Source organism: Mchenga conophoros, linkage group LG5, assembly GCF_057382185.1.
Source record: "Mchenga conophoros isolate Kocher_MC1m ecotype Shallow Benthic linkage group LG5, M_conophoros_male_GT1.1, whole genome shotgun sequence".
NCBI classification, from domain to species: Eukaryota; Metazoa; Chordata; class Actinopteri; order Cichliformes; family Cichlidae; genus Mchenga; species Mchenga conophoros.
Genome location: NC_140530.1, coordinates 30,174,062 through 30,201,355, shown reverse-complemented (window position 1 = coordinate 30,201,355; position 27,294 = coordinate 30,174,062). Strand labels below are relative to the sequence as shown.

General features: G+C 38.7%; 2 protein-coding genes across 4 annotated transcripts; one reads left to right on the top strand and one right to left on the bottom strand.

Moving 5' to 3' along the window:
• Positions 1 to 686: 686 nt before the first annotated feature.
• Positions 687 to 20,776, top strand: atrip (ATR interacting protein). Of its 3 annotated transcripts, none has more exons than XM_085274798.1 (18): positions 687 to 1,029; positions 1,401 to 1,741; positions 5,718 to 5,800; positions 6,181 to 6,351; positions 6,440 to 6,552; positions 7,519 to 7,643; positions 7,776 to 7,862; positions 8,654 to 8,759; positions 9,238 to 9,399; positions 10,767 to 11,034; positions 11,824 to 11,877; positions 12,003 to 12,169; positions 13,347 to 13,483; positions 13,775 to 13,866; positions 15,449 to 15,535; positions 15,619 to 15,697; positions 16,408 to 16,629; positions 19,197 to 20,776. In XM_085274798.1, the coding sequence occupies exons 2-18, from the start codon at positions 1,402 to 1,404 to the stop codon at positions 19,268 to 19,270; spliced, it is 2,367 nt and encodes a 788-aa protein (XP_085130924.1). In that variant the 5' UTR covers positions 687 to 1,029; position 1,401; the 3' UTR covers positions 19,271 to 20,776. The 3 variants fall into 3 exon arrangements, with proteins under 3 accessions (XP_085130924.1, XP_085130923.1, XP_085130922.1); XM_085274797.1 differs by having other exon boundaries at positions 687 to 1,056; positions 7,773 to 7,862; XM_085274796.1 differs by having other exon boundaries at positions 688 to 1,029; positions 7,773 to 7,862.
• LOC146574827 (tribbles homolog 2-like) lies at positions 20,128 to 26,523 on the bottom strand. The gene is made up of 4 exons (XM_085274801.1): positions 25,981 to 26,523; positions 23,135 to 23,413; positions 22,647 to 22,939; positions 20,128 to 22,197 (listed from the first exon to the last, which is right to left on the bottom strand). Exons 2-4 carry the CDS (start codon positions 23,411 to 23,413, stop codon positions 21,708 to 21,710), a joined length of 1,062 nt encoding a protein of 353 aa, XP_085130927.1. The 5' UTR covers positions 25,981 to 26,523; the 3' UTR covers positions 20,128 to 21,707.
• Positions 26,524 to 27,294: the final 771 nt, after the last annotated feature.

Sequence of the window (27,294 nt, the reverse complement as noted above, 5' to 3'; positions counted from 1 at the left end):
ATGTGTCAGTGTTAGACATACACGCACACACAGTAGAGCCTCAGCTGCGACACGCAAACCTGTCTGTGTCTAAAAATGGAAAGCACACTTGCTGTTGCTGAGAAGCCACAAGAAGCTTCTATATGAAGAGAGCGTACATGTAGGGATTCATAGGATGTGGATACAAAACTGGCAGCTGATGTCAGATTATACACGCCAACGTGGTGGGTGTTACAAGGGCACAGTTTAATGAATTAAATTTCATTTTCTTACTACACCCATGTTAATTTCCACTGGGGATGAAGAATATTGGTTTAATGTTATGTAGAGAAGGGTGAATAAGGCAGTGATATTGGACACAGGATAACGGATTTTTTTAATCACTATGTGGTTGCCATGCAACCACCAGACACTTCAAGAAGTTACTACACGTAAGAAATAGCCCAAATAGTCTCTGCCCCTGCCCCAATTCAGACGCGCACGCACACACATACACACACACACACACACGTGGGCGAAGAAAAAACATTCTGGGCTATATAATAAAGGTATTTCCCTTATTTCCAAACAGTGTTCTAAGGAAAGCTTCAGTCATGAGTTCACCCTTAACAAGATCAGTAACTATTATGCGTAGCTACTCCTTTAAGGATACCAATTTGCGCGTTTAGTATAGTTTGTCTCAAACGGGTACCTGTAAAAGACCCAGTTTAGGAATTCGGTGTCAATGATTGGCCGAACAGCGAAAGCAGTACTATGATTGGTCACGTTATCAGGCACACCGGAGCGGGATGAACGACACACTTCTGTCTTGTCAACTTTAGTTTGGTGTTGTTGTACCATATTATACAGCATTTCACAGTTTAATTCATGGGCGCCGTGTAAAGGAGTTCTATTTAAGACACTCTCTATGTCTTTTTAATCAATAAATCCAAATATTGTTTTGACTGAATGAGGTTTTGTAGCTTAGCAGGCTAACTTCCCATTGGAAATCACGACTAGTTTTTGCTAGCTTAGCTGGCAGCAGCGACAGCCAGAGAAGCCAGAGGCAAGGTAACGCAATAAAGTCAGAAGAAACTTGTACGTGTTCATGCATGTAGTTAAGCTAAAATAAGAAACATGCGTTTTGGGTTTTTTTTTCTTTTTGCTTCAGTCACATTAGCCTGAGTTTTTTTTCAATTCCTGAACGTGACTTTGCTTAATAAGTTATTAGCTGATGCTGTACCTAACTAAGTTATTTCAGGGCTAGTCTTGAAGCGATTAAACGAATCAGTTTTAATCGCAAAGTACGGGTTTAATTAAAATAGTTATCTTCAGTTATACTAGTTATTCCTAAGAGACCCACACAGTCGCCTATTAGTGTTTGTGAATATGCATGCATGAGAATTACTCACAAATGCTAATGATATGTTCCCCCCATGCAGCATGAACTGTCCCCCAACAAAGCGTCTCCGTGGCCTGAACAAGGATGTAGTGACAGCAGTGGCTTTTGATGACCCTTTTGGAGATGATGAAGAATTCACCCAGGAAGTCTTAGATGAAATCGATGATATCGCCTCGCAAGCCATCACGTCGGCTTCGGAAGGTGTAGAGCCAGGGACAGGATCCAAAACGACTCAGCCAGCCCGCGGGTCATCCTGGCCATCCTCCTTTGGGCAGAACAAACCTGTGAACAAAACCACATCTAATCATAGCAGAGAAAATGCATTTTCTTTAAACAGTAGCCACAGAGAGAATGCGGGGATACCAAGTAGAGAACCATTGGGTGAGTATTTATTTTGTATTTTTTTAATCTACACTATTATTAACATTATTTATGTAAAAATATGCCCTTAATTAAACACCAGAGCATTATGTGTGTAAATTAAAGGAAGACAGGTGGAAAGGTGAAGGTGGGTGATTTTAAATAACTCGTGTCAGTCATTCAAAACAATGAAGGTGCACAAGAGAGGTGAAGTAGAGAGTGCAGGAAAGGTGGAGTGAGCGGACATGAGTTTCAGATGTGATTTGTAACAGAAGGAACAGAACGGGAGTGAAATAGAAGGTTTACAAGATGGCAGGGTTTGGAAACCGATAAATAGACAGGAGATGCTAGAGGTGTCAGTGGAAGATGTTGAGGTTTTCATTGGGAGTGACAAAAATAGACAAGGTTGGAAATGAGTAAATCAGAGGTGCAGCTCAGGTGGAGTTGTTTGGAGACAAAGTTAGAGAGGCAAGGTTAACAAGGTTTGGATGTGTGCAGAGGAGGAAGTGTGGATATATTGGACAAAGGATGTTGAAGATGGGTCTTCCAGGCAGGGGAAATGAGAGAGACCACAGAGAAGTTTTGTGGATATAGTGAAGGAGGATGGGCAGAGGGCTGGTGTAAAAGAGGAGGATGCTAAAGATGGTTTGAGATGGAAGCAAGTTATCTGTTAGGGTAAACTCTAAAGGAAGCAGCAAAGAGGAGAAGAAGAATTATTAAACATTTAAATATGCTGTGGAATGTTAATTCCACCGGCAATTACAGTGGGGCAAAAAAGTATTTAGTCAGCCACCGATTGTGCAAGTTCCCCCACTTAAAATGATGACAGAGGTCAGTAATTTGCACCAGAGGTACACTTCAACTGTGAGAGACAGAATGTGAAAAAAAAATCCATGAATTCACATGGTAGGATTTGTAAAGAATTTATTCGTAAATCAGGGAGGAAAATAAGTATTTGGTCACCTCAAACAAGGAAAATCTCTGGCTCTCACAGACCTGTAACGTCTTCTGTAAGAAGCTTTTCTGTCCCCCACTCGTTACCTGTATGAATGGCACCTGTTTGAACTCATCATCTGTATAAAAGACACCTGTCCACAGCCTCAAACAGTCAGACTCCAAACTCCGCCATGGCCAAGACCAAAGAGCTTTCGAAGGACACCAGGAAAAGTATTGTAGACCTGCACCAGACTGGGAAGAGTGAATCTACAATAGGCAAGCAGCTTGGTGTGAAAAAATCAACTGTGGGAGCAATCATCAGAAAATGGAAGACATACAAGACCACTGATAATCTCCCTCGATCTGGGGCTCCACGCAAGATCTCATCCCGTGGGGGCAAAATGATCATGAGAACGGTGAGCAAAGATCCCAGAACCACACGGGGGGACCTGGTGAATGACCTGCAGAGAGCTGGGACCAAAGTAACAAAGGTCACCATCAGTAACACACTACAACGGCAGGGAATCAAATCCCGCAGTGCCAGACGTGTTCCGCTGCTGAAGCCAGTGCATGTCCAGGCCTGTCTGAAGTTTGCCAGAGAGCACATGGATGATACAGCAGAGGATTGGGAGAATGTCATGTGGTCAGATGAAACCAAAGTAGAACTTTTTGGTATAAACTCAACTCGTCGTGTTTGAAGGAAGAAGAATACTGAGTTGCATCCCAAGAACACCATACCTACTGTGAAGCATGGGGGTGGAAACATCATGCTATGGGGCTGTTTTTCTGCCAAGGGGACAGGACGACTGATCTGTGTTAAGGACAGAATGAATGGGGCCATGTATCGTGAGATTTTGAGCCAAAACCTCCTTCCATCAGTGAGAACTTTGAAGATGAAACGAGGCTGGGTCTTCCAACATGACAATGATCCAAAACACACCGCCCGGGCAACAAAGGAGTGGCTCTGTAAGAAGGATTTGAAAGTCCTGGAGTGGCCTAGCCAGTTTCCAGACCTCAACCCCATAGAAAATCTGTGGCGGGAGTTGAAAGTCCGTGTTGCTCGGCGACAGCCCCAAAACATCACTGCTCTCAAGAAGATCTGCATGGAGGAATGGGCCAAAATACCAGCTACTGTGTGTGCAAACCTGGTAAAGACCTATAGTAAACGTTTGACCTCTGTTATTGCCAACAAAGGTTATGTTACAAAGTATTGAGTTGTATTTTTGTTATTGACCAAATACTTATTTCCCACCCTGATTTACGAATAAATTCTTTACAAATCCTACCATGTGGATTCATGGATTTTTTTTTTTTCACATTCTGTCTCTCACAGTTGAAGTGTACCTCTGGTGCAAATTACTGACCTCTGTCATCATTTTAAGTGGGGGAACTTGCACAATCGGTGGCTGACTAAATACTTTTTTGCCCCACTGTACATTCCAGTATGCTTAATTCCTTTTCATCGTGTGCATTAATCATTGAATAGATTGATTTCTGTCTTTCTAGTCTACCATTGAAAATTGCAAGCAAGAAAAACTATTTATGTAGCTCTCTGAAAAAAAAAAGTAGCACTTTCATTGTAGAAGCAAAATGAGCTGCATAAAAAAGTCCATATTACAGTTTTGCAGCCACAAAACTATATGGGAAATGTAATTTGATACAATTTTGGTTAGTTCATAGATGGGCTTGAGCAGGTGAATAAATAAAATCTTTACAAATTGCACTCAACAACAAGGCAATAAAAAAAGCATTAGATGAAAAAAATAATAAGTTAAGCAAAACAAGTAGAAATAATAAATATAAATCATGGTAGCCTTGGAAATATGATAAAACTCCCAAAGTAAAAGTAGAGCAATAAGCAAAATGAAATTAATTGATAAGTACCTGGATTTCTGAAAGGCACTGCTAAACACATACTGATAATGGTGGCACACCATTATTAGGATTTTGTAGGTTATTGCAGTAGCATAAAGGTTATGTCTTCAGTAGTAGTAGAAGACACCTGGAAAATAACCCAAGTGGTGGAGCTGTTTCATAGTTCATGAAGATGAAGATTTGCAGGATCTTTAAGAGCAAGCATTCAGATTTTAAAATCTGTTCTAAAATTACGTGGAAACCAGTGTAATAACCGTCCTACATGTGTTAAATGTCATATTTCATTCTTTTATCTAAAACTCAGGGAGCTGCCTTTAGGAATAGCTGAAGCAAATTCAATTATTTTTTGATATTCATGCAAGCAGCACATTAAAGTACCTTTTCAATGTCTTCCTTCTAAAAAAAAACAACCCCTAACCTGTTGTAGTATTTCTTGAAATATCATAAAAACTAATTTAATATACGAGATGGAGACTGAATAAATCACTGTCAGTGTTCAAAAAAGAATTATGCTTATGTCTACACAGTTCCTGTGAGGGTAGTATTCTTTTTAACAACAGTTATTTAACACAATAAACCACATGCAATTTTATCTTCCCAGTCCAGAATTGAAAAGGTGTGAATTCCATCTCATCTGTTCCTGTTATTTTTTCTTTATCACGTTAAGAAAAGTGTTTTGGACCTTCATCTGGGACAGAATCTGCTCCTCTATGTAACCAAAAGCCAGTGGGCATTTGAAACGTGGGCACAGTTTATGGTGTTTTGTCCTTTCAGAGACAGGATTCACAAGTACAGTCGTGTGTATAGATAGACAAGATGATATAACAATAGATGACAAAATGTGATGTTTGTGAAGGAGTCAGGAGAACCATCAAAAACAGATGAATGGCTAAAAGTTGTAAATAAAACATTTGATATGGACCTGCTAATTAATCCAATCAAGAGCTCAAATTGAGTAAAATCATCGATCTTTGCTTGTAAACAGGAGGATAAGAAAACAAAATATCTTCTCATGTGTTTCCTTACATTTTGAAAAAGACCTTTGAAAAAATTAGTGTGTAGCTAATCGTTTGTATTTGAAAAGTTTTTGTAAAGTCCTTTAACATGCAAATGCAAAAATCATTATCAAAGTATTAATACAGTCGATTTTTGTACTGAACACATTGATAAAGCTGTTGCTGTTCAGGTAACAGGCAGCAGCAGTTTGGGTCAGACAGAGAGGACTCCTACGGTCTCCTGGAGGCTCAGCATGCAGAGCTGAAGAGGAAGGTGAGGCTCTTTTAAAATGGAGACTGTCCAAAAGTACAACATCCAAAAGGTCCTGATTTCTTTTTTAAGAAAGTGGAGGCTGCAAATTTTCCTTCCTTCATTTTTTCCTCTCACATAGCTTTAATATTTTGTGAAAATTATTATAGTATTTTAACTTTATAATGTCTATACTCCTTAACAAACCTGAGACTCTATGCCATTTCTAGTTTCTCTCCATAACATGGAAGTATACAATAAAGCCTTGGTTCAAATTTGGATATCTGTACTAGAACGTTAGATGTATGTATCTATTTTCATCAGTAGCAAATGTCTTACAAAGCAGGATTTCTGCATTTTTTTGTTTATTTAGATAAGTTATTGTGTTTTGTGTATGTTATTAGCTGAAGGAGGTGGAAGAGGAGATTGTGTTGAAGAGCGGGGAGATCCGGGTCTTGAGGGACTCTCTAAAAGCAGCTCAACAGGAGAAGGAGGCTCAGAGACAGAATCAGACCCTACTGGACACTCAGAGACAGAAAGAGTATAGTGAAAGGGAAAAGGAGCTTAACAGGAAGGTGAGGCACTAAAAACACATAAGCATAGAGCATATGGTGGTTATGATCCTTTGGAATAATGTGACACTGGCATGTTTTCTGTGCACAGGTTCAGTCTCTGCAGTCTGAACTGCAGTTTAAAGAAGCAGAGATCAATGAGATGAAGACCAAACTGCACACTTCAGACAAAAACAAAACAGCCTCTCCGCTGCCTAGGAACAGGTCAGCCATCCTCAACATTATCAGCAGAGCTGATAATCAAATACTTTGTTACTTAGGGGTTTAGATTGTCTTAACATTTTTAATCTTTTACTGTTTTATTTTTGTAAACATTTTGCAAAATTCTGTTTATTGCTGTCAGCTTTCTGCTTTTACTATTTTACTTTAAAGGGAGAGTTTAACATGAATAAATATGCCTTAGAATAATCCTTTACTTGTCCCACAAGGGGAAATCTGGTTGTAACAGCAGCAGAATAAAAGCACATATACAAACAGGACAGAACAGAACAGAAACAAACACACACACACACACACACACACACACACACACACATAGTGTGTATGTAATGTGCAAGTTGTAACAGTAGTAGTTATGTTGATTAGTGCAAATTACAGCGCTGATGTAAACATCTATGTTTGTTGGGAGCAGTTTTGGTTGTACAGTCTGACAGCTGCAGGGAGAAAGGACCTGCAGAAACACTCCTTCACGCATCTAGGATTCAGCAGTCTGTCACTGAAGGAGCTCTACAGTTCAGCAACATTTACATGCATGGGGTGGGAGACTCTGTCCATCAGAGATGTTATTTTGGCCAGAGTCGTTCTGTCTCCCACCACCTGCACTGGGTCCAGGGTGCTTCCTAGAACAGATTTAAGCCTTGCTGAACCAGGAATGTCATCCTCAGCTTTTAACTCATAGGGATTACTTATACATACTCAGACTTCATTATTTACAACTTTGACTACAAAAAACGGGAAGCTGCCGTTGTAAGAATGTATACTGTATATGACAGGAAAACTGGAAAACGTGATAGATAATAGCTTTGAATGTTTTAATGCCACATTTTATCATGTAGAGTCCAGATAACTGAGTCAATTCCACTCTTCAGTCAAGTTCTAATACAGCCAGAAGAGTTAGAGGTCACAATTATTACTGGGTTGTTGTTTTTTTTTTTTTCTTTCTCCCCACAGTCCTAAAATCCTGAATCATGGAAGCAGCAGCTCATCCTCTCCAATAGGAAATGGTTTCATCACCAAGGAGATGTTTGGAGCCCAGGTATCATCCAGAGTGACACCAGTGAAGGCACGGAGAGATGGTGGGTTGTATGACAACGCTGATGTCATGAAAAATATAGGGGCAGTAGTAGGAGCAATATATTTACAAAGACAAAAATTATCTGCTCATGGTTAAACTCTGCCTGTCTATATCTATGTATATGTTGCAGCAGAGAGAGGAGCATCCAGCAGCAAATCTAGTGATGTGTCTCGACCAGACCCCTTCCTGTCTGTCAGACCGTCTCATCTGCAGCACAGAGGTCAGTCCCCCTGCAGTGTGCCTTCAAAGGGTTCCTGAAAGATTTCATATTTTAAAGCTACCAGGAAATTTTAGGATTTTTAGAGATTTTACTGAACAGCTGAAAGAAATATTAAACCTTCCTGACCTTACACAGTTGAGTTGTTTGTAGCTAGTTCTGTTTCCTACACACAGTCTGTCAGAAAATAGCCTGTACACCCTTATGCTACAGTCAGGCTACACAATGTCTGCCTGATTGTGATCCAGCTCATGTATGTATCAGAATTTGAAATAGGTTACATGTAGGTTGTTTTATTTCATAAAGCATGACATAATACACAAAAGTGACTCTGCATCTGGGACCTCATTACCATGCGATTTTTCTTGTACTGTGGAAGGTATAAATTTCTGTACCCTCCTAACGGTTCCTTCATTTCTGTGAGGTTCACCATCATCTATGCAGCATTCTGCCAGCTATTTGTTTTCTGATGCTCACTTGATGTAGGGTCATCAGAATATACACGGAATGGGTCAGAAACAGTAACAGCTTCAATAAATGTTCCACCACATATGCAGACTGTTATCAGCTGCCGTCAACTATCAGAATCTGTAAAGGAACCGATGTAAACGTTTATTGGTATATATTCAGTTATATTTTCTTTTATCTATATTGCGCCAAATCACAACAAGGGTTGCCTCAAGGTGCTTTACCTTACAATAATACAAAGATAAGAGAAAACCCCAACAATCACATGAGTGAGTATTAATCTGATTAAAATCTGTGTCTGTTATTCTGTGTCATCCTCCAACCAGGTGGCATCCTGCTGGGGCTATTGCTGCAGCAGCCTCTTTCTCCCAGTAGCCTCGGGCTCTCTCATTTGCTGAGTATGAGTCTGACTGACATTCACCTGACATCCAGGTAAACACCTTGCACTTTAATCTTGACAGCCTGAGCAGTAACATGTAGTGTAATATGTATAAAGCAGTGCTGTAATAGTTACTGGCAAAGTAGAAAGAAAGGTTTAACATTTGTGATGATAGAATAAATTTTATGTAATAACAGCTTAAATGAAGTATATCAATAAATTAATTTATCCAACTTTAGGAACAAACATATTGTGGGTTTCTTTTGTTGTTGATGTTGTTGTTTGTTGAAACTGACTTCAACAAGCTACCAGACTTCAAATTTGGATAATCAGTCATCACATGCTGTTGCCAAGTCCTCAAAAACAGAACTTTTTCATACAATATACAAAACTTTATAGCATTGACTTTACCCTAATAGTGTTTCAAAAACAGCCGTAGCATTGATTGTATCACTAGTCATACTTCTCAAACCTAAATGAAGTTGTAAGACTAACTCATGTGCTGATGTTGTGTGTTGTTTATGTGTTCAGTCGGCTGTCAGCAGGTTTTCTGCTCAACTCTGATGCTGCAGCTGGTGTCAGTGGAGCTGGAGCTCCCAGAGCTGCTCTTAATCCTGTCCAGAGTCTGGCTGTAACTGGACTCAACATGCTGAGTCAGAGCCAACCGGCATCTGCAGCCAGCAGCAAAAACAGGTAGGATGACTGACCCTGATGCCGTTCAGTTGAAACAATAAAAAGTCTCTCTTTGCAAAGTGCAGAAGAACAGCATACACTTTCTGATCTATAGACAGCAGAGTCCTCTTGTGGATAAACAGTGTAAAAGCAGATTAAATGGTCTAATGTAATATGCTGAAAATTCTCCCCATATCGTACATGAATTCTGTCCTTGGCTCTGAAGGATCTCTGTATATAGATTACTTTGATATTTTTTTGAGCACATCAAAAGAGTGTTTCATTTGTTTTAAATCAAATTTGATAGGTTTTTTTCAAGATATGTGGTGAAATACCTGATACTTTTATTCATTATTGCTTTAAAATATTTTATGGAATCTATATAAAATGCAGAATCAGTAAATGGCAGCTTCTAAAGTCAGTGAGTTGAGGCATATCACTTCTGCAGTGTAATTGTCCATTTACATTGCTAACCTTTTAACTTCTCGGTGTAAAAATACATTTTTATTAACTACTAACAATTTTTTAAAAGCAATAAAAGCTACATAGAGTTGTAGGCCAGCTAAATATTTAGTATTTTAGTCCTGGTGGTTATGTTAACTTATTTTGTCATTGGTGAGAAACTTTGTGGGCATTGCTACAAGGGCCATATATTTATATGGAGTGTTATGTTGTTTTTATAATTGGTTTTAAAGCACCAGTATAATAATAAAAAAAAAATCATTTTCACAGAAGTGGAGTTTGCATGTTTTCCCCGTGTTTGCGTGGTTTCTCCCTGGGTACTCTGGCTTCCTGCCACAGTCCGAAGACTTGCACTTAGTGTGGTTGGGTTAATTGGTGATTCTAAATTGCCCATAGGTGTAAATGTGAGTGTGAATGGTTGTCTGTCTCTATGTGTTAGCCCTGCGATAGACAGGTGATCTGATCAGGGTGTACCCCACCACTCGCCCTGTGACAGCTGGGATAGACTCCAGCCCCCCTCATAAAGATAAGTGGAAGAGGATGGCTGGAATAAATTTTCCTAACTTTCCAGTCTGAAACAGATGACTGGAAAGAAAATTTTATCATTAAACCTGATTAATTTCTGGCTTTGTTCTTCCTGCATGTACTCTCCTCTTTAACACAGAATTATGGAGACAAACTCTTTAAAAACAACGGCAGCTAAAGGAGTGAAAACAGCATGACAGCTACTGCCTTGCTGATAGACATATCAGTCATTAGATGGCTATTGAGAAAGGCGAATACAGGGCAGATTCATTTTTTAAGGATGAATGGTTTAAGTCAGAACGAGAAAAATATCTTCATGGAAAATAATCCACTGGTTGTAGGTTAAACGATTTGGATAGAAAAATCTAAAAAAATAAAATAAAAATTGTGTATGTAAATAGGTCGTGTCCTGGAGGTGTCCTCCTCCTCTCTCTGTTGGACCTTCACCTGTCTCAGCTATGCCAGTCTCTGGACTCGCTCCGCTCCTCCTCCGCTAGCAGCAGTGGTTTAGACTCTTCAGCTGCCAATACACTTCCAGCAGGCCGCACTGCTGCAGCTTCTGCTGGGCTGCGAAGACTGGAGGAGGCTCGTTTATGTGGGTTTAAAGTGGAGGACATTGGCCTAGCTGCTCTGAGGCTCCTTTGTCTCCTGCTTGTCCACAGTGATGAGGTGATGACACAAAAACAACAGTATAGTAACAATGTGTAATGGTGGCTCAAATATACAAATTGCAAACTGCATGGTGAATGTCGGGAGTTCCATATTGTTTTTCACAATAGTAGCGTTGCATGGTTCAGATTTCTAAATACTCTTTATTAGTCTAAAACAGCCTTGGCTTCATTGGATATTTTTTTGGTTGAAAAATTAATCTGAGTTTAGCACTCACTAATTAACAGCTTATTAATTAGTTACCATTAGGTACCCTGCCTTTTGCCCTTTGGCAATGGCATGGATAATTAGTGATCTTGTTATTGGCCTTATTGACATCATACTCAAATCAGTTCAGTTTTATTTATATAGCGCCAAATCGCAACAACAGTTGCCTCGAGGCACTTTATATTGTAAGGTAAATACCCTACAATAATATAAAGAAAACATCTGTATTATTTTACATGAATCCAACAATATGAGAAAAAAAGAGTAGAAAAAAGCTCCAGAACCTGAGTATTTAGAGCTGTCTGAAGCCTGAACTTTGGGGTCACAGGGGTTACATCTACATACGCTGACATTTTAATTTGAAACTTTGTCCTTGTTTAATATGAGCATGAACTAGATGCATTATTGTGACATTATGTGCATAACAGAACAATACCAGAAAAATAATAAAGTTTCAGACGACTGCTGCAATATTTTTCAGACTTTAAAAAAAACATAGCACACCTTTATCAGTAAAGTGTTATCCAAATGAATTGTAATGCTGTTCAGTTGTGCAGTAATGACATTTTACGTGGTCCTCAGGTGGTGGAGGCTGTGTTGTCAAAGGAGAGTCAGAGCAGAGCCATCGACCGTAAGGTACTGAGGGAATTACTATTCACTTTGTTGTGCTATATTAAACATTATTAACTTTCCCTCATTGTCTTGACCAGAACAGAGAATAAGATTTATATGATGTAATTTCATCTTCGCTCTTGTTTTAGGCGGATGGAGTGGACCTCTGCTCTCAGAACACTTTGTTACAGTCACTGCTGCGGTTGTGTGATCCGTGGCCCGGTGGAAGCAGCCCACAGATTGAGGCGATTTCCCTCAATGCCATGAAGACTCTGTGTGTCTTAATTGAGAGAACGCCAGACAAACATGTTGACAGGTACACAAAATTTTTAATTGAAATCTGATGGTTAAGAGATCTTATTCTGTGGCAACACATTTGTTTAGTATAGTTTAGCAATATGGAAACCAAAAGACTTTGTGAATAAGAATGTAAGCAATTCATTAAATAATATAATATTAAAAAGTAATGTGGAAGTGAAACTTCGCCTGTTACTTACTTGGTATAGACATGCGCAGATCCCATGATGGTTGCTTTTGTCTTTTAGAGGACTTCTTCATGATTTTGAACAAAACATAAAGAGAAAAAGAAACAAAGAAAAAACTATGTTTATGTTTCTCAAGTTTGTCAGTACTGCAAAGAAGAGAGAAAGTGACCAGAAACTCCATTTTAATGCTTGATAATGCTTCTATATATTGTGCAAAGTCTGCAGGATTATACATACACATGAATATGATACAGCTGCAGTTGCGTGGAATACTGCTGCAGGCAGAGGAGTGATGAGTGATAGGGTTGTTTGAATTTCCACTAGCTCACAGTACTTGCGTAACATCTTAGTGTAAACTACCTGCGGTGATTCATGGTCAATGCGGTCATCTTACTAAAAGTAGAAATGTGATGAAATGTAAATATAAACTTCATTACCATCAGTTGTAGACGTTTCTGGAAAATGGTGAAACTCATCCCACAGTTATTCTGCACAGGGGCCAGCTTTTAAACTGGAAAACTCCAGATGGTGTCAGGAATTTCATTTTCCTTTTATCATTTCATACCAAGTCTGAAATCACAACAACTCATTCAAGACCTGGATGAAGGTGCTGGAAAGTAATGATGATAATTATTCAGCATAAATCATTAAATGCATTTCTTAACAACATGACTCCTGACAGTTTCAACAATGTGAATTTTACTGGTAATATCAGTTTTTCATTGTGATATTAACTTCAAAAATCCTGTCTGTGAAACATCCAAACCAACAGGGGTCCAAGAGTCCAAAATTATAGTTTAATCAAAAAGAGATTCAGAGCTGCAATTTCTAGTTTGTGTTTGTTTTCTATAGTTTATTCATTTTATGTGAAAGATGCTTATGATGAATTTCTTCATTTTTAGATGTGCGTAACCATGTTCAAGATTTTTATATAGGCCTCAATATGTGTAAACCTAGAAATGTATGAATCTCTGTTAGTCATGTGTGCATCATTCCTCCCTCTCACAGGTTAGAGTGTGTGATGCCGGTGGTGTGTACGTGTGTGTCAGTGGACAGCCAGTTCCAGACAGTTTCACAGTGTGTGTCCATCCTCACATCGATGTCTGACCATGAAGCACTGGCGAAGAAGCTATGCTCTCAGCATGGTGAGGCTGCCCCCTCTGCAGCACTTTACCTTGTCTGAAGTTTAATATCATTTATATGCTCGACCAAAGTCCTACAAGAAGCAAGTCTCAGAACTATTTATTTATATCTAATTGAATCCTTCCATAGATTTCAGTGCCATGTTTCCACCTCTTATGTTTCTGATGATGACATTTATTGTGTGCTGTTATGCTTTTATGTATCTTTATTTCAGCTCAAAAAATCACAAAGTTATTGAAGTTTCTGTGTGAAGCAGAATAAATCAATTGCAGTTTTTATTCTTTTTCTTTTAGATCCCTGTGTTTTCTTGAAGTTGTTTCAGTTCATCAGGACAAGACCAGACAACCACACAGCGCACACAAACTGGATTCAGCTAGACCTTCAGGTAGTGCACACACACTGTAAAGGTGTACTGACTTGTACAGTATTCTGTTTAATGTGTGTCAGCTGCATCTGAAGCCAGGATTTGTGTGTGCTCTGAATATCCAAACTGGGAAGAAGAAAAATCCTTTTTGTGTTAGTCTGGGCTCCTCTATCTCCCTCCAACAACTCTGTGGCTTTGTAGTCTAAACTCTCTGAATCAGATATATAGATAGATAGATAGATAGATAGATATATATAGATATAGATAGATATATATATATATATATATATATATAGATATATATATATATATATATAGATATATATATATATATATATATATATATATATATATATATATATATATATATAGATATATATATAGATATATATATATAGATATATATATATATATATATATAGATATATATATATATATATATATAGATATAGATATATATATATAGATATATATAGATATATATAGATATATATATATATATATATATATATATAGATAGATAGATAGATATATAGAACACCAACATCTAGATATATCTAGATATATAGATATATATCTAGATATATCTAGATATATAGATATATATCTAGATATATCTAGATATATAGATATATATCTAGATATATCTAGATATATAGATATATATCTAGATATATCTAGATATATAGATATATATCTAGATATATCTAGATATATATCTAGATATATCTAGATAGATATATCTAGATATATATATCTAGATATATATATATATATATATTTAAACTATAAGTGGTAGCCATGCTTTGATCCACATGTTTAGACAGGATCTTGTCTAAGAATGCTAATGTTATGAAAAGTTACACAAGTAGTTGTGTTAAGGATCTTAACCTTCACATATTTTCTTTACTTTTTTATAACAGTCCTAGAAAATGTAACAAATGTGAGTCTCCTGTTCAGAGAAATGTGGAAAATATTTTAGATATTCAGTTGCTTCCTTCAGCTAAGAACAAACTGTAAGATGTCTGTAGTTGTTGGCAGCTGAAATGATGATCAGGCCAGATGAAGTTAGAATGGGAGGATGAGAATATACAGGCCACGCGAAGCCCTGAAGTTTAAAATACACCCTGAGTCATACTTCTTAATCTTAAAAAAGGCCATCAAAATGTATATGAAAAAATATCGGTCACTAATTATTTCATGGTTTATTTGAAATTTAGTGTTTAAACCCTAAGGATGCATTTATTTAAAAAAAAAAAAAAAAAAAAAAAAACACCAATGTGCTCATCCTCTTTGTTCTCTATGACTGTTTATCCTCTTTGCATCGTGTTTCTTTCTTTTGCACTTTACATTTGCACAATACATTTCTCCCAAAGTGCTTTGTTGATTTTATTAATGTTTGATTTAATTAATATTACTAATTATCAATTGCATTGATTTAAACAATCTTTTCCCTCTTCTAGTTGTTAACTTTAAGCAATGCATTTAATACACTGCTTAATCGTTCTGGGAATGCTGTTATTGTGAACACATGAACTGCTTTTATTTGAGAATTTACGATATGTCTGCGTTAATAATCAGTGGGGTTTTTTGTGTGTGTCAGGTGGTTCGTTTGTTGAGCAGACTGATGACTCAGAGATCAGAGAGCTGGGCTACCAACCAGCGGAGCAGCTGTCAGTGTTATACTGAGGTAACTGTGTGAAACAATGTTGTGTCCCTGTGAAGAGTGACGAGTGTTGCATCTTTATGCATTTGTGTTTGATTCCTTCACAGCTGGTTCAGACAGCAGTGATTGTTTTCCATCGTCAGTGGTTAGATCTGCGTGGTTCTCAGGAGCAAACAGACCCAACAGGTTGGTCATATTTCAGGTTGAAAGCATGAAATGTCAGTAACACAATGGTCTGAAAGATTACTATAGTTAAAAACTATTATAAAATAATTAACTTAATAATTAACTAAATTAATTAACAGAAGTAAACTAGACCTTGGAAATTTTTAAAACTAAGGATAGCAGGTTTGGAACTTGGAAAAATAAATAAAATAAAAATATAACGGAATTATCCTTAGTTTTTGATAAAATGTTGTTACAACTTGGCTGATGAGCCATTGATGGATGAAGTTCTGGATGTCTATAACAATCTGAGTCAACTTGCTTTGGAAAGGTTTTTATCGTAATACTTGCATTTATTTTGAAATCTTGCCTCTGATCTACTTACCATAATAATAAAAAAGACTAAAACAAACACTGAAACTAATAAAAAACTAAAACTAAACATTTCAAACAATAAAAATAAAACTGAAATAAGAAAATACACTCTTTAAATGAACTGTCACTTAATGGTCGGGCATTGTACAGCTACAAGCATTTCACCCCCATGTCATACTGTGTATGGTTGTGTGTGTGTGACAAATAAAATTTGAATTTGAATTTAAAACTAAACTGAATCTACTGAAAATCAAAATGACAATAACAATACAAACCCAATAATAAATACAAAACTATAATAATTCTGACAGTCTGTCTCTAAAAACACGGTTTCTTTGCATTGCTTCTTGTTCCAGGGTTTGCCTCACCTCTGCAGCCATGCTGTAGCTCCTCTTTGCCATGGTGGCACAACTCAGCGGCATCTCTGCTCAGAGAGTGTGTGCTGCTGTTGCATTGGTTGCTTCTGCATCATGGCAGCTTCTCCGAGAGCTGCAGGCCGCTGCTGCACATGTACGACCAGGTGATCCCTGCTGTACGAGACACGCTGAGGAAGATCCCGGATCTGACCGAGAGCGAGGGTATGGACGCACAGAAACATGCACGCTGAATCTAAGCCTTGAATTAATCTTTTAAACTATTTAGGAAGATTTAATGTGATGTTTAAGTTCCACTATAACTGTTTACACCTGAATACACCAACTCAAACATAGCTGAATTTTGTATGAAGAGCTTTGGCTTTCCTTTCTCTTAACCGCTAAGAGCATGATGAGTTTTTCCTCACACACCCCCTCCTGGATATGACTAATTACCACCTCGAATCTTACATGTATCACGCAGATAATTTTAGCTGTTAGATAACAACATGTCTGTCTTCAGTTGTGTGATGAGGCATCTCTGGTAGTACGTGTTGTCAAACCATTTTTATACTAGAATTCCACCTGATGATCTGTGATTATGCTGGTATTAAACTTGAGGTTTGGGGTGCTTCTGGATTTCACCTGGTAGAGCATGTGCTCCATAAATTTAACTCTAAAATCCTTAGTGCAGCACTCCTATATTCAACTGCCCCCGCACTATTCACTGCATGTCATTCCGCCTCTCTCTCCCACCTTCCGTTATTCCTGTATTATATCAGAAAAGCCAGAAATAAAACTTAAGGAAAGAAACAGCACCTTCTGTCCAGCAACATTTTCCACCTCCCATTGCTGCAGCTGCTGGGTGCTCACAGGTCACATCATATATTTATAACCTCCCGTAAGTTGTGGGTCTTCCCTGGGGTCTCCTCAAAGCTAAACGTGCCCAGATAACATCCAAAGGCAGTTTCTGGGGGGGCATCCTGATGAGATCTCCGAACCTAAACAGCTTTTTATTTGTTCATCAGTATTTAAATCTAGCTGTATGTACCAGGATCACTGGATATTTAAATGTAACTTTAGTATTGCTGTAGTGCAAAACGAAAAGAAAGAAAAGAAAACAAATACTCATCAGCCCAACATGACAGGATGGCTTTCTGTTTTTTTTTTCTCCATATTTAATGCATGATGCAGCTTTATAGGTCTGCTTCTCTTTGAGTGATCTAAACTAATTCTCTTTGTTGTCTGTCTTCCACGTCAGAGCTACTTAGTGTGCATTGCTCATAATAAAACATAATCATGTCTGAATGTCATTGATATTATCAATTTGACCATTTTAGTATGACTGCTAGCTACATCATCCAGTATTTACACCTTACTAGAGATGGACCGATCCAATATTACGTATCGGTCCGATACTGATGTAGATTACTGGATCGGATATCGGAGAGAAATAAAAAATGTAATCCGATCCATTAAATATCAAAAAAAGCACCTCACAAAACTTGCGACACGGCGTAACTCTCCTCATAACAGTAGCGCAGTGTGCTCACGTGATAGAGCGGCTGTGTGTATTTGTAGCCTCACTACCAAACCAGCATTTCATCTCCGAGGAAGTTATCCCAGAGAGAAGTAAAGCAAGTGTGTAAGTTCCTCTCTGAATGTTTGTAAAGCATTCCAGCGTTAAGCTTAACAACCGATATATGGAGCGACTGCCTCTTCTCTCCGTCTCCTGCTGCTACTTCAATCATGAAACTGATCAGTGATCAGCTGATCGGCTTTTCTGTCGCGAGTCCGTCTCTCTTGCTTGTTTATCTCCCACTTTGCACCAGAAAGAGGAAACCAGCGGCTGAATAACAGCAGCACGTTTAAGCTTGATAATCTGTTGTTAGAATTTATTTAATATTACTTTCTAGACCAGGATCCTTTTCTACGCAGCTGACGGTAACTGTGCAGGGGTGGATCTAGCAAAGTTTAGCCAGGGGGGCCGATAGGGCATGAACAGGGAGAAGGGGGCACAAAGACATACTTTTCTTTCTTATTCTCATTTAAAATGTCTAGCTTTTATTAAATTATTATCTGAATCTTACACCCAAAGTTTTAATCTGATGTAAAATGAATAGAAGTCCATTACTGTATATAGTAACTATTAAGTCTAATATACCCTAGTAAGCTATAGTACTTTTTCCTTTGGGAAGGTACCATCTGTGCAGTCTGCAATTCTGTTGAAGAAAGATGTTGAATCTATTTAATTATTCTTGAAAAATAATTGATTTCTGTGCATTTTTTTCCACACTGCATCAAATTAAAGTTGATTACGTCGACTAAGCATCATGAGGTGGGGGGTGGTTCCCTTTTTTTTTTTTTTTTTGCTGGGAGTTTTAGAGCCCTATTAGTTAGGTTGCTTACTCTTTAAAATACTAGAATAGGGAGGATGGAGTAGGTTTAAGTTTATTAGATTGATGGGTTTTGCTGAACTATGAAATATTTTGGGTGCAGTGCATTTTTTGCATACAGGTATAACAGGAATAGCTTTAGTGGATTTTTTTGGGGTTTTTTAACTTGAGTATGAACTTATACAAAAAGCAGCAAGATATTAAAAAAACAGTTTTATTGATTAAAAAACACCCTATATCGGATTCATATCGGTATCGGCCGATATCCAAATTTATGATATTGGTGTCGGACATAAAAAAGTGGTATCGTGCCATCTCTACACCTTACCCGATTGCTCTTGTGTTCTCATACGTTAAAACTGTCACATTTTTTTTGCCATCTTTCACATCTTGTAGAGTTGGCATTGGACGAGATCTGCCGCTCAGAGGGGGATGAAGCTGATGACATGGACACTGATGCCGGCTCCTAAATGGCTGCTCCCACTGACCTCTTGATTTAGTGACGCATGCGGGACAGTTTACTGACTGCTGATGCAATGTGTTTTAGACTGGAACAAGGACAGAGCAGCCTGTGGTTCTTATCAGACTTCTAAGTGAAGTGAAGGTTTCACAGAAATGGAATAGAGGTGAGTCAGAGGTCTGACTGAAGTAATGAACACAGAGTGTTTACTCTGCTTTCAGGTGGGATTTCATAATAAAACATGAAGGTGAGGGGGGGAAAATCTCCTGTCAGTATTTATGTTTACTTGTAATCTTTCTTTTCTTTCTCTTCTCCTACTTTCTTTGTTAAAGTCAAGGCTACTCTTTTATTTCTCTGTGCTTTCAACTAATATGTAGCTGGGTATCACCCCACAACTATCAAATATCAGTACAACTACTGATATTTAAAAAAAAAAAAGGGTGGAATTTCTTAACTGCTGTATAATTTATAATACTATGAAACAGTTCCAGTTATACTCAGACTACTCTTACTGCAACTCTCTAGTTCTTTATTACTGGATGATTAGCAGATGATACTCTGCACCACTTTTGGAAATTTCATCAGTTTTTCCCAAAACCCTCTCTGAATATGGAGCTACCCTAAACTTTGCACTTGCACAGACAGGTCAACAGTCTCTCTTTCTAGCACCTCTAAGGGTCATTCACTTGTTTGCAGTTATATACAAACATGTATTATTTTTATTATTATGTTTGAAAATTAAGGGTGTAAAATTGCAAGCCAATGATACCAAAATGCTGGTACAGGTACACTTCAGACTTGAAAAAATGTTGTCTTAAGATAATACGGGGATTGTGTGTGTACATGTAAAAGAGACCATATGCAGGCTCAGAACACGTCAAGTTTATTTAATTAAAATTCAACAAAAAAAAACTTTGACACCAAAACATTTTTCAAAACCTTTATTTTTTTTCTCGTCATCTGTAAGTTGGACCAGAATCATACAGCATACCAGGAAACAGCTTATTGTCTGAGTTGAGGTTTGTTTCTAATTATTATCATCCTCAATAGACACACAAGACCAGTAAGTGATGATTAATCGTATTCCATTATCTCAAGATCATCACTTCATTATTTTCTTAATGAGTCAACAAATGTTGCTTCTCCTTTATCCTGTTATTCCCAAATTAAATTGCTCAGTGACATTGTGAGAGAATAAGATGTGTCCCAGAATAAACAGTTGTTATTCATTCACAAATAAATGTCAAACATGAGAAAACAGTTTATAAGTTTGTATCAAAATATAAATAATTTGTGGAGATTATTATGAGATACAGGATTTTTTTTATAAGTCCACAAAAAACAATTATATTAAATTACCCAATGAAATTTTGATTTTAAGGTCTGCTAAGATCTGAAAAATATTTTATCAACCATGGCTGCTCTCTGCTTGTGTAAAAATGGATGAGAACACTGATAGCTGAAGCTGTATTCCTTTTCAATGCCATTTTTTATATTAAAAACAATTACCGTATAATCTGGTTCCTAATGTTTTTCAGAAAGATGTGTTTGATCTTTCTCACAATCACAGAAGGAAATCAGCATTGTAAACACTGAAACAAAAAAGCTATGTCCCATTTTAAGCTCCACCTCCTTTTGAGTCCACAGTTTTAAATATAAAGGTGCGTTCAGGGCAATTCTCAACACACTCAAGTACATTTTTTTGCCCTTAAAGGGGACCTATTATGCCTTATTGTTATATATAAAAATATAATGCTAAACCTTTAACATTTTCAAATAACAAGGTCAACATATGTATACATAACCTTCCTTTAAACACTATTTTAGCAATTTATTGCAGTACTTGGCTCTATGTGATGTCAGTGAGGTATGCCTAATATACAGCTTTGATAGCACTGAGCACAGAAGCCACACCCATCTGCTGTTCAAACCTTCAGTTTATGAGGGGCAGTCTAGTAGATGACAGTTGCTTAATCATATTGCTCAAGTACATGTTAGTTGGGCAGATTGGGATGTAGGATATTCTCCACTGCACTTGTTGAGGATGTGCACCTGAACACACCATTAGTTCTCATTTGTGTCTGTTACTGCTGGAACAAGTGACTGCTGGGAGTCCACTGTAAGGAAAATTTGAGAAAGAAAACCACCTTTGGAGGCCCTGCCACCTAAAAGAGGCCGGGCTTGAACTGAGACACAGGTAGAGAAAGAAGGCACATAAGGGTCAAGTAATCCAGGATTAGACTGTCTCTGTAGTGCGGCTGTGCTTTTAATGTGTCTATATCTGTGAAGACCTCTTTGGAGTTTTGAGTGTGAGGACGGAGCCACACATCCCGAAGACGCTGTTTTTATAGTCCAGATTAGGTTTTACACCTGAAGTGTGAATCAGGTTTAGGCTGCAGGGATTCAGTATAGCAGTTCAGGTCCTCACAAGGAAATAGAGATGTCTTTTAATTTGTCTCAGTCCATATTGGCACCACTTGGTCATTGTCCTCTTGTTTATTCTGTAGTGTTGTGTGGGAGCTGTGATGTATCTTGTGCATGTTGCTGTGTGGCATGCGAGGTTTGGTAAGCCACGGGTGCATCGGCAGCTCAGATGCCGTCAGTCTCTCAGTGGGAGATTTCCTTAGCATGCAGCCAATCAGACACTTGGCCTCTGGCGACATCCAATCGGGCAGGCTAAATGCTCCACGGCGTATCTTAGCAAACAGCGCAGCAGGCTGCGTGTCCTGAAAAGGGTATCGGCCAATCAGCATTGTGTACAGAGACACGCCCAGGCTCCAGATGTCTGCGGCACGGCCTGAGTACGACCCATTCCCATTGGTCAGGAGCTCAGGGCCAACGTAGGCAGGACAGCCATGTCTGTCTGTTAGAGAGTCATCGTCGTTGTTACCATGCAGGAGCACGCAGTCATCGAGTCCGAGTAGTGCCAGACGAGTCCTGGGAAAAGAAAAAGAAAACACTAGTCAGACAGAAGTTTATCAGCAGCAGTATTTGTAGTATTTGTACAGTCTTGGCTAAGTAGCCAAGACTGTAAGATACAGTAAAAGTACTAATAGAGGTACTTTTTTTCCCCCCCATATGCCTCCTTCATGCTAGTAAGATCAATCTAGCGATATTTATACTTGTCCATTTGTTGGGAGTAGTATGCATTCTTTTAGACTCCCTCAAAATGGACCTTTGTGACTACAAATGTAAGCGTGAATGGACTGTATCCATTTATGATATGCCTCATCAATGTATTTTGTAACCACAAGAGTCTCCCCCTGCAGGCCATTAAAGTTAATATTTCACAGCACTTCCACCTGGGCCCTACATCTGTCTTTTACAGTCCCAGGTATTACTGCTGTAATAGTGCTATTACCAAAGCACCAGTCTCGGAGTCTCACCTGTATTTGTCGATGAAGACGAATCTGCGGAGCTTCAGGTCTCTCAGAACGACTCCGTGGTCATGACAGTGCATGACAGCATTCAGCATCTGGGCGAACAAAAGCCCCGCCTCCTCCTCGTTCAGGCGTTTCCTGTTGCGCACATACGCATGCATGTCACCGTGGTGACCAGGCAGGAAGACATACACCTTGTTTTGGCCAATTACAACGTCCTGCAGAGCGCAGATGTTTTCATGTTTACCAATCCGGTCATAGGCCGCCAACCGCTCCTGGTATCCACGCAGTGGGAGCACCTGTGGGGAAAAAAAGGAGTGACTGTCATGGGTAACGTAGTATGATGTACAATACAGTCACTACTTTCACAAGTGTTTTACAGTAATCTCTTCCTAATATTATCATTAACACTACTTCTGTAGTATCGACAGTACAGTTTTTAACATGTATTCAATTCTTATTAAAAGTAACAGTGACGTTTTTCTGAGTGTTACCTGACAGGTGTACTGCTGCTGTGTGTGCACATGCACAGCCCTGTAGGTCTCTTCCCTCTCACACCGTTCAAAGAGGAAATATGACCCAACTCTTGATGAAGACTGGCTCGAGTTGGATGTGGGGGCGGGGCTTGTGGGTCTCAGGCAGGGTGATATCCCAGTAGAGGTAGGGGGTGGAGCCAGACGGGCTCGTTTACATTTCAGTGAATCGACTTGAGGCTCGTCCAGAAGCCTCTTAAGACACAGCTGAGATCTGGTTGTAGACACGCTGGCGCTCATCTGTGATTGGGGACATCATCAGGTTAATGTACACTTCCATGTAATATGCTGCAGCAAGTACAGTCCCAAACTATCCCAATTAAACACAGCCAATATTTAAATGAATAAAGCCACCATATCTAGAAGTAATACCTGTGAGCCAAAAGGCCAGGATTCAGAGTGCTCCAAACCCTCACTTTCAGACACTTTTTCCCCAATCTGACCTCTGGGTGGCCTCATCTCCACTAATTCAATCACTGAACTTGTCCTCTTTACTTTGCTTTTCTTGTTGGTTACTTCTGGAGCATTTTAAACGTGATTTTCTGAGATTCTGGTAATTTATTAGTATCTTACTTAGCACTAATAACAGGCGTGTGTATCTGTGCATTGCACCTTTATAAATGCATTTTGTCATTATATGGTCAGTATGATAAAAGGGTGAAGAGTCTCAATTTATGCAGCATTAAAAAGCTCTTAAAAATTGCAGAAATCCTTAATCCTAAACAGTTACTATGAAGAGGAGCGCACTATTGTTAATGATTAAGTAATGTTTCATTCAGTGTTTGGTAATTTGGCTGTTTAATTTTAGAGGCCGTGACCGCACTGCAGCGCCCTCTGCAGGTGACACTCTGACTTGGCCCCTTCTGTCCGCTGAACACTTGTCAGTAACACTTTCACATACAGTAAGAGAAGTTATATTTGTATCATATCTCTCCGTGTTCTGCGTCTCCGCTGCTCACATGTTACACAGTCGGTGTGTCTATAGGCTTCATGATGCAACTTCCTGTAAGCTGATGGGTGCTTCAGCTTTCAGATAGTTGCATCAGAGCACAACAGTTTATAGTTTAAACAGGCTTTAAATACAGTCAACAAATACACACACACACACATGCAAGAGAGAGAGAGTGTGTGTGTGTGTGAGTGAGTGAGACTTATGTAAAGTTTTTTTAGAGCCTGTGGTCGCTGTGGTAACGCTATGTTGCCTGCTGTGGGGCAATGCTGCTTTCACTCTGCTGAAACACCCTGAGTCACAGCAGCAACGTCATCCACCCCCAAATACACAAACACTGAATCTAAGATGAATAATTTCTCCATGACGTTCTGTTCAGCTCATAATCAGAAATCCGGTTCTTAAAAATAATCTAAAAGAAAACGTTCGTGGGGTGTGTAACGGTGTGTGCTGAAATGTAGTGGCACTCAGCATTTTGTTAATGATGCCCGTTTCTTTTGTTTATTCTTCATATTCAAAAACAAGTGAACATTTGCTGGAATAGTTTAGATAGCTCAGCAAAATTACAACAGTTATTAAATAGACTAACAGAATAAACTTTTGACTTTTCAAACTGAGAGGGGCTAGAGCTCATGGGAAACGGGAGTTTACACAACTGTTAACATTTATTTATTTATTTTTAATCTTAATTACAATCCAACTTTATCATCTAAAAAGGTAAAGCAGATCTGTGACAAGGCTGCGTTTAAGTAAATGCAGTTATCAAAAATCCCACTGGTATTTGTTACAAGGTTTCTTCATTCTGTAGTTTAATCTCGGCTTTTTGTGTGTATTCCTGTTTCTGAGTTTGCTTAAGTCTTTAACGTAGCCTCACTTGTGATTTTTACTTTTATCTCCATATGAATGATAAGTCAGAACCGCTGTTTTGACCGTCCACAAATGTACTTTAAAGGTAAAAGGAGATGAAGCAGTTTTCACCACCGAACCTTTTGAACCGCACGGGAACAGTGTGGCACTGTAGTGTTTTGTTTTGTTTTTTAACTTGGTCAGAAACTCAGATATGCAGCAGATATACTCAACAGTCACTCCAATAAAATCCCAATTTCTTTTGGCATTTTTGCTTAAATAACTTAAATGAAAATCTGATTTGTAGAATTTACTTTTACTTTTTACAGAGCTTTTCAGCTATTCTCTTCTTCCTGTTTTCATAATTTATTTGATGCCGTATTTTGCTGTTGAGTCTACTGTGTCATTCTGGGAGGTTTTTAATGCATCTGTCTGTTTATGATTAGTGTTCACACTGCACACTCAGACTGCTACAATCCAGTCAGTTTGTAACATGCATTTAAACGTAAATCATTCAAGGTCCTAAATTGTCATAAAACTTACAGCTTCAGTTTTCATCAGCTCAGATCTGCAGGCCTGAAAATAAGGGTGAAGCTGTCTAAAAGTTCAGTTTCAGGTTTTACTACCGGAAACGAGAGCGCAAAACCCAAATGATGATGAGCACGTCATACCTGGAAACAAAGCGAAACTCCAGCTCGATTTTCCCAAGCAACTACTTTAAAGTTTAGGAATGATCTTTGCTGTTCTTATTGTTCATATTTGATAGGACAGCGCTTTTTCTCTGCCTCATACACCTGCATTATCGTTTTATAAACTGACAATGCACGAAGCTTAGTGAAATACACGTGAATATGACGTAATACTTCAAGTGCACTTCACAGATAATACTTTTGCATTTTATAAGTAACAGTTTGAATGTTATTTACATGTGTCTGTACAGGCGCATTCGTTTATGGTTTGGTTAGTTTTGTTAAGTAGCCAGGTTGGGGTTTTTTTTGGGGTTTTTTTTTACCTTGAGGCAGACTGGTCCGGACTGCAGGTCAACAGGAAGCCAGTAGATTTAGTAGAAATCCAGTAGAGTCGGCGTTTAGGTGCTGGCTTCTGTCTGTCTTTGCAGCAGAAATCGGTGTAGACATAAAAACAACTGGGACCAGCAACTGGGAGAACTGGTGGTGACGTCTTTGTTTGCTTCTTATTGTCTAGGTTGCGCAACCTGTCGTCAGTCAGCTGGCGGTTTCTGAGCGACTTCTTTGGTTTCAATGAAAAAGCAGCAGAAAGAAAGCAAATCGGCAAAACTTATGTGTGAAAAAGAAATAGAGAAGAGAAAGTTTTGAGTCCTTCTCTGTGTGAATATCCGGAGATAAAGTGAACAAAGCGAGTCCTCGGGTCCTCCTGTCTGTCCGTTTATCCGTCTATCGGCGGGTCTCATTAAAACGACCCCGGTCCGGATAAGATCCCCTCCGGTCTCCACGGATCCTGCTGCAGTTCAGAACTTTCAGCCGGACTGCTGAGCGGACTCAGAGTGACTTCGGCTCTGTTTGGTTTCGATATTTCTTCCCCCGGTGTCGTCATCTAGCGGGGGCGGGGTTTCGATGTTGCAATCCTGTATCGAGCAGTCGTCAGAAAATAGACGGTTGGCATGGCAGAGCGGTGACTGATTAAAGGAAAGACCTCGACAAAGTTTGACCCATTAGAGCAGCTAAATGAGATCCCAACAAACTAGAGGTGGGGAAATGTTTTTGAGTAGTACAATATGGAAGGCGCAGAGTGAAATTTGGGTATACGTAACTTTAATAAACCGGTTTGAAATGGATCATATGAAGAACAAATAGTTTATTTTATTTATAATAAATGTGCACTCGTGCATTCAGTTCTTCTGTTGCATGAAATGTTTAATCTGCTTCATATCAGCAGCTGGTAAGCATTTTGGGGTTCAGTGATGCCTCTTTATGAACCACACATTCCTGTGAGGCTCACATGACTTCACTAAAGTAAGTCAACATGTGGAGCACCGTCTCCATATGAGATTATATGGAGCAGGACAAACGCAGTGAGATAATCTAAACCATAGGTGTCAAACTTTGGCCCGCGGAGCCATACCAAATTACTATTAGAGCTGGCCTACTGGTATTATACAGCTAATATATATATTGTTTAGTATTAAGTTTTGCTTGTTCCATATTCAGTTTTTCAGCAAAACGTGTTTGAGTCCATAAGAAAAGATTCATTCTTATATCTGGAGGAATAAATATATTTCAATAAATATTAACGTTAGCCCGCGACTTTGTTCCAGTTTTGAATTTTGGCCCACTGTGTATTTGAGTTT

Bases quoted from the DNA above. Each gene is read 5' to 3' on its own strand.
- atrip (XM_085274797.1), top strand. From the start codon at position 1,402: ATGAACTGTCCCCCAACAAAGCGTCTCCGTGGCCTGAACAAGGATGTA. The intron at 5,801-6,180 runs GTGAGGCTCTTT...GTATGTTATTAG, and splicing joins ATGCAGAGCTGAAGAGGAAG to CTGAAGGAGGTGGAAGAGGA. The intron at 8,760-9,237 runs GTAAACACCTTG...TTATGTGTTCAG, and splicing joins GACATTCACCTGACATCCAG to TCGGCTGTCAGCAGGTTTTC.
- LOC146574827 (XM_085274801.1), bottom strand. From the start codon at position 23,413: ATGAGCGCCAGCGTGTCTACAACCAGATCTCAGCTGTGTCTTAAGAGG. The intron at 22,940-23,134 runs GTAACACTCAGA...TTTTCCCCACAG, and splicing joins AGCAGCAGTACACCTGTCAG to GTGCTCCCACTGCGTGGATA. The intron at 22,198-22,646 runs GTGAGACTCCGA...TTCTTTTCCCAG, and splicing joins GTCTTCATCGACAAATACAG to GACTCGTCTGGCACTACTCG.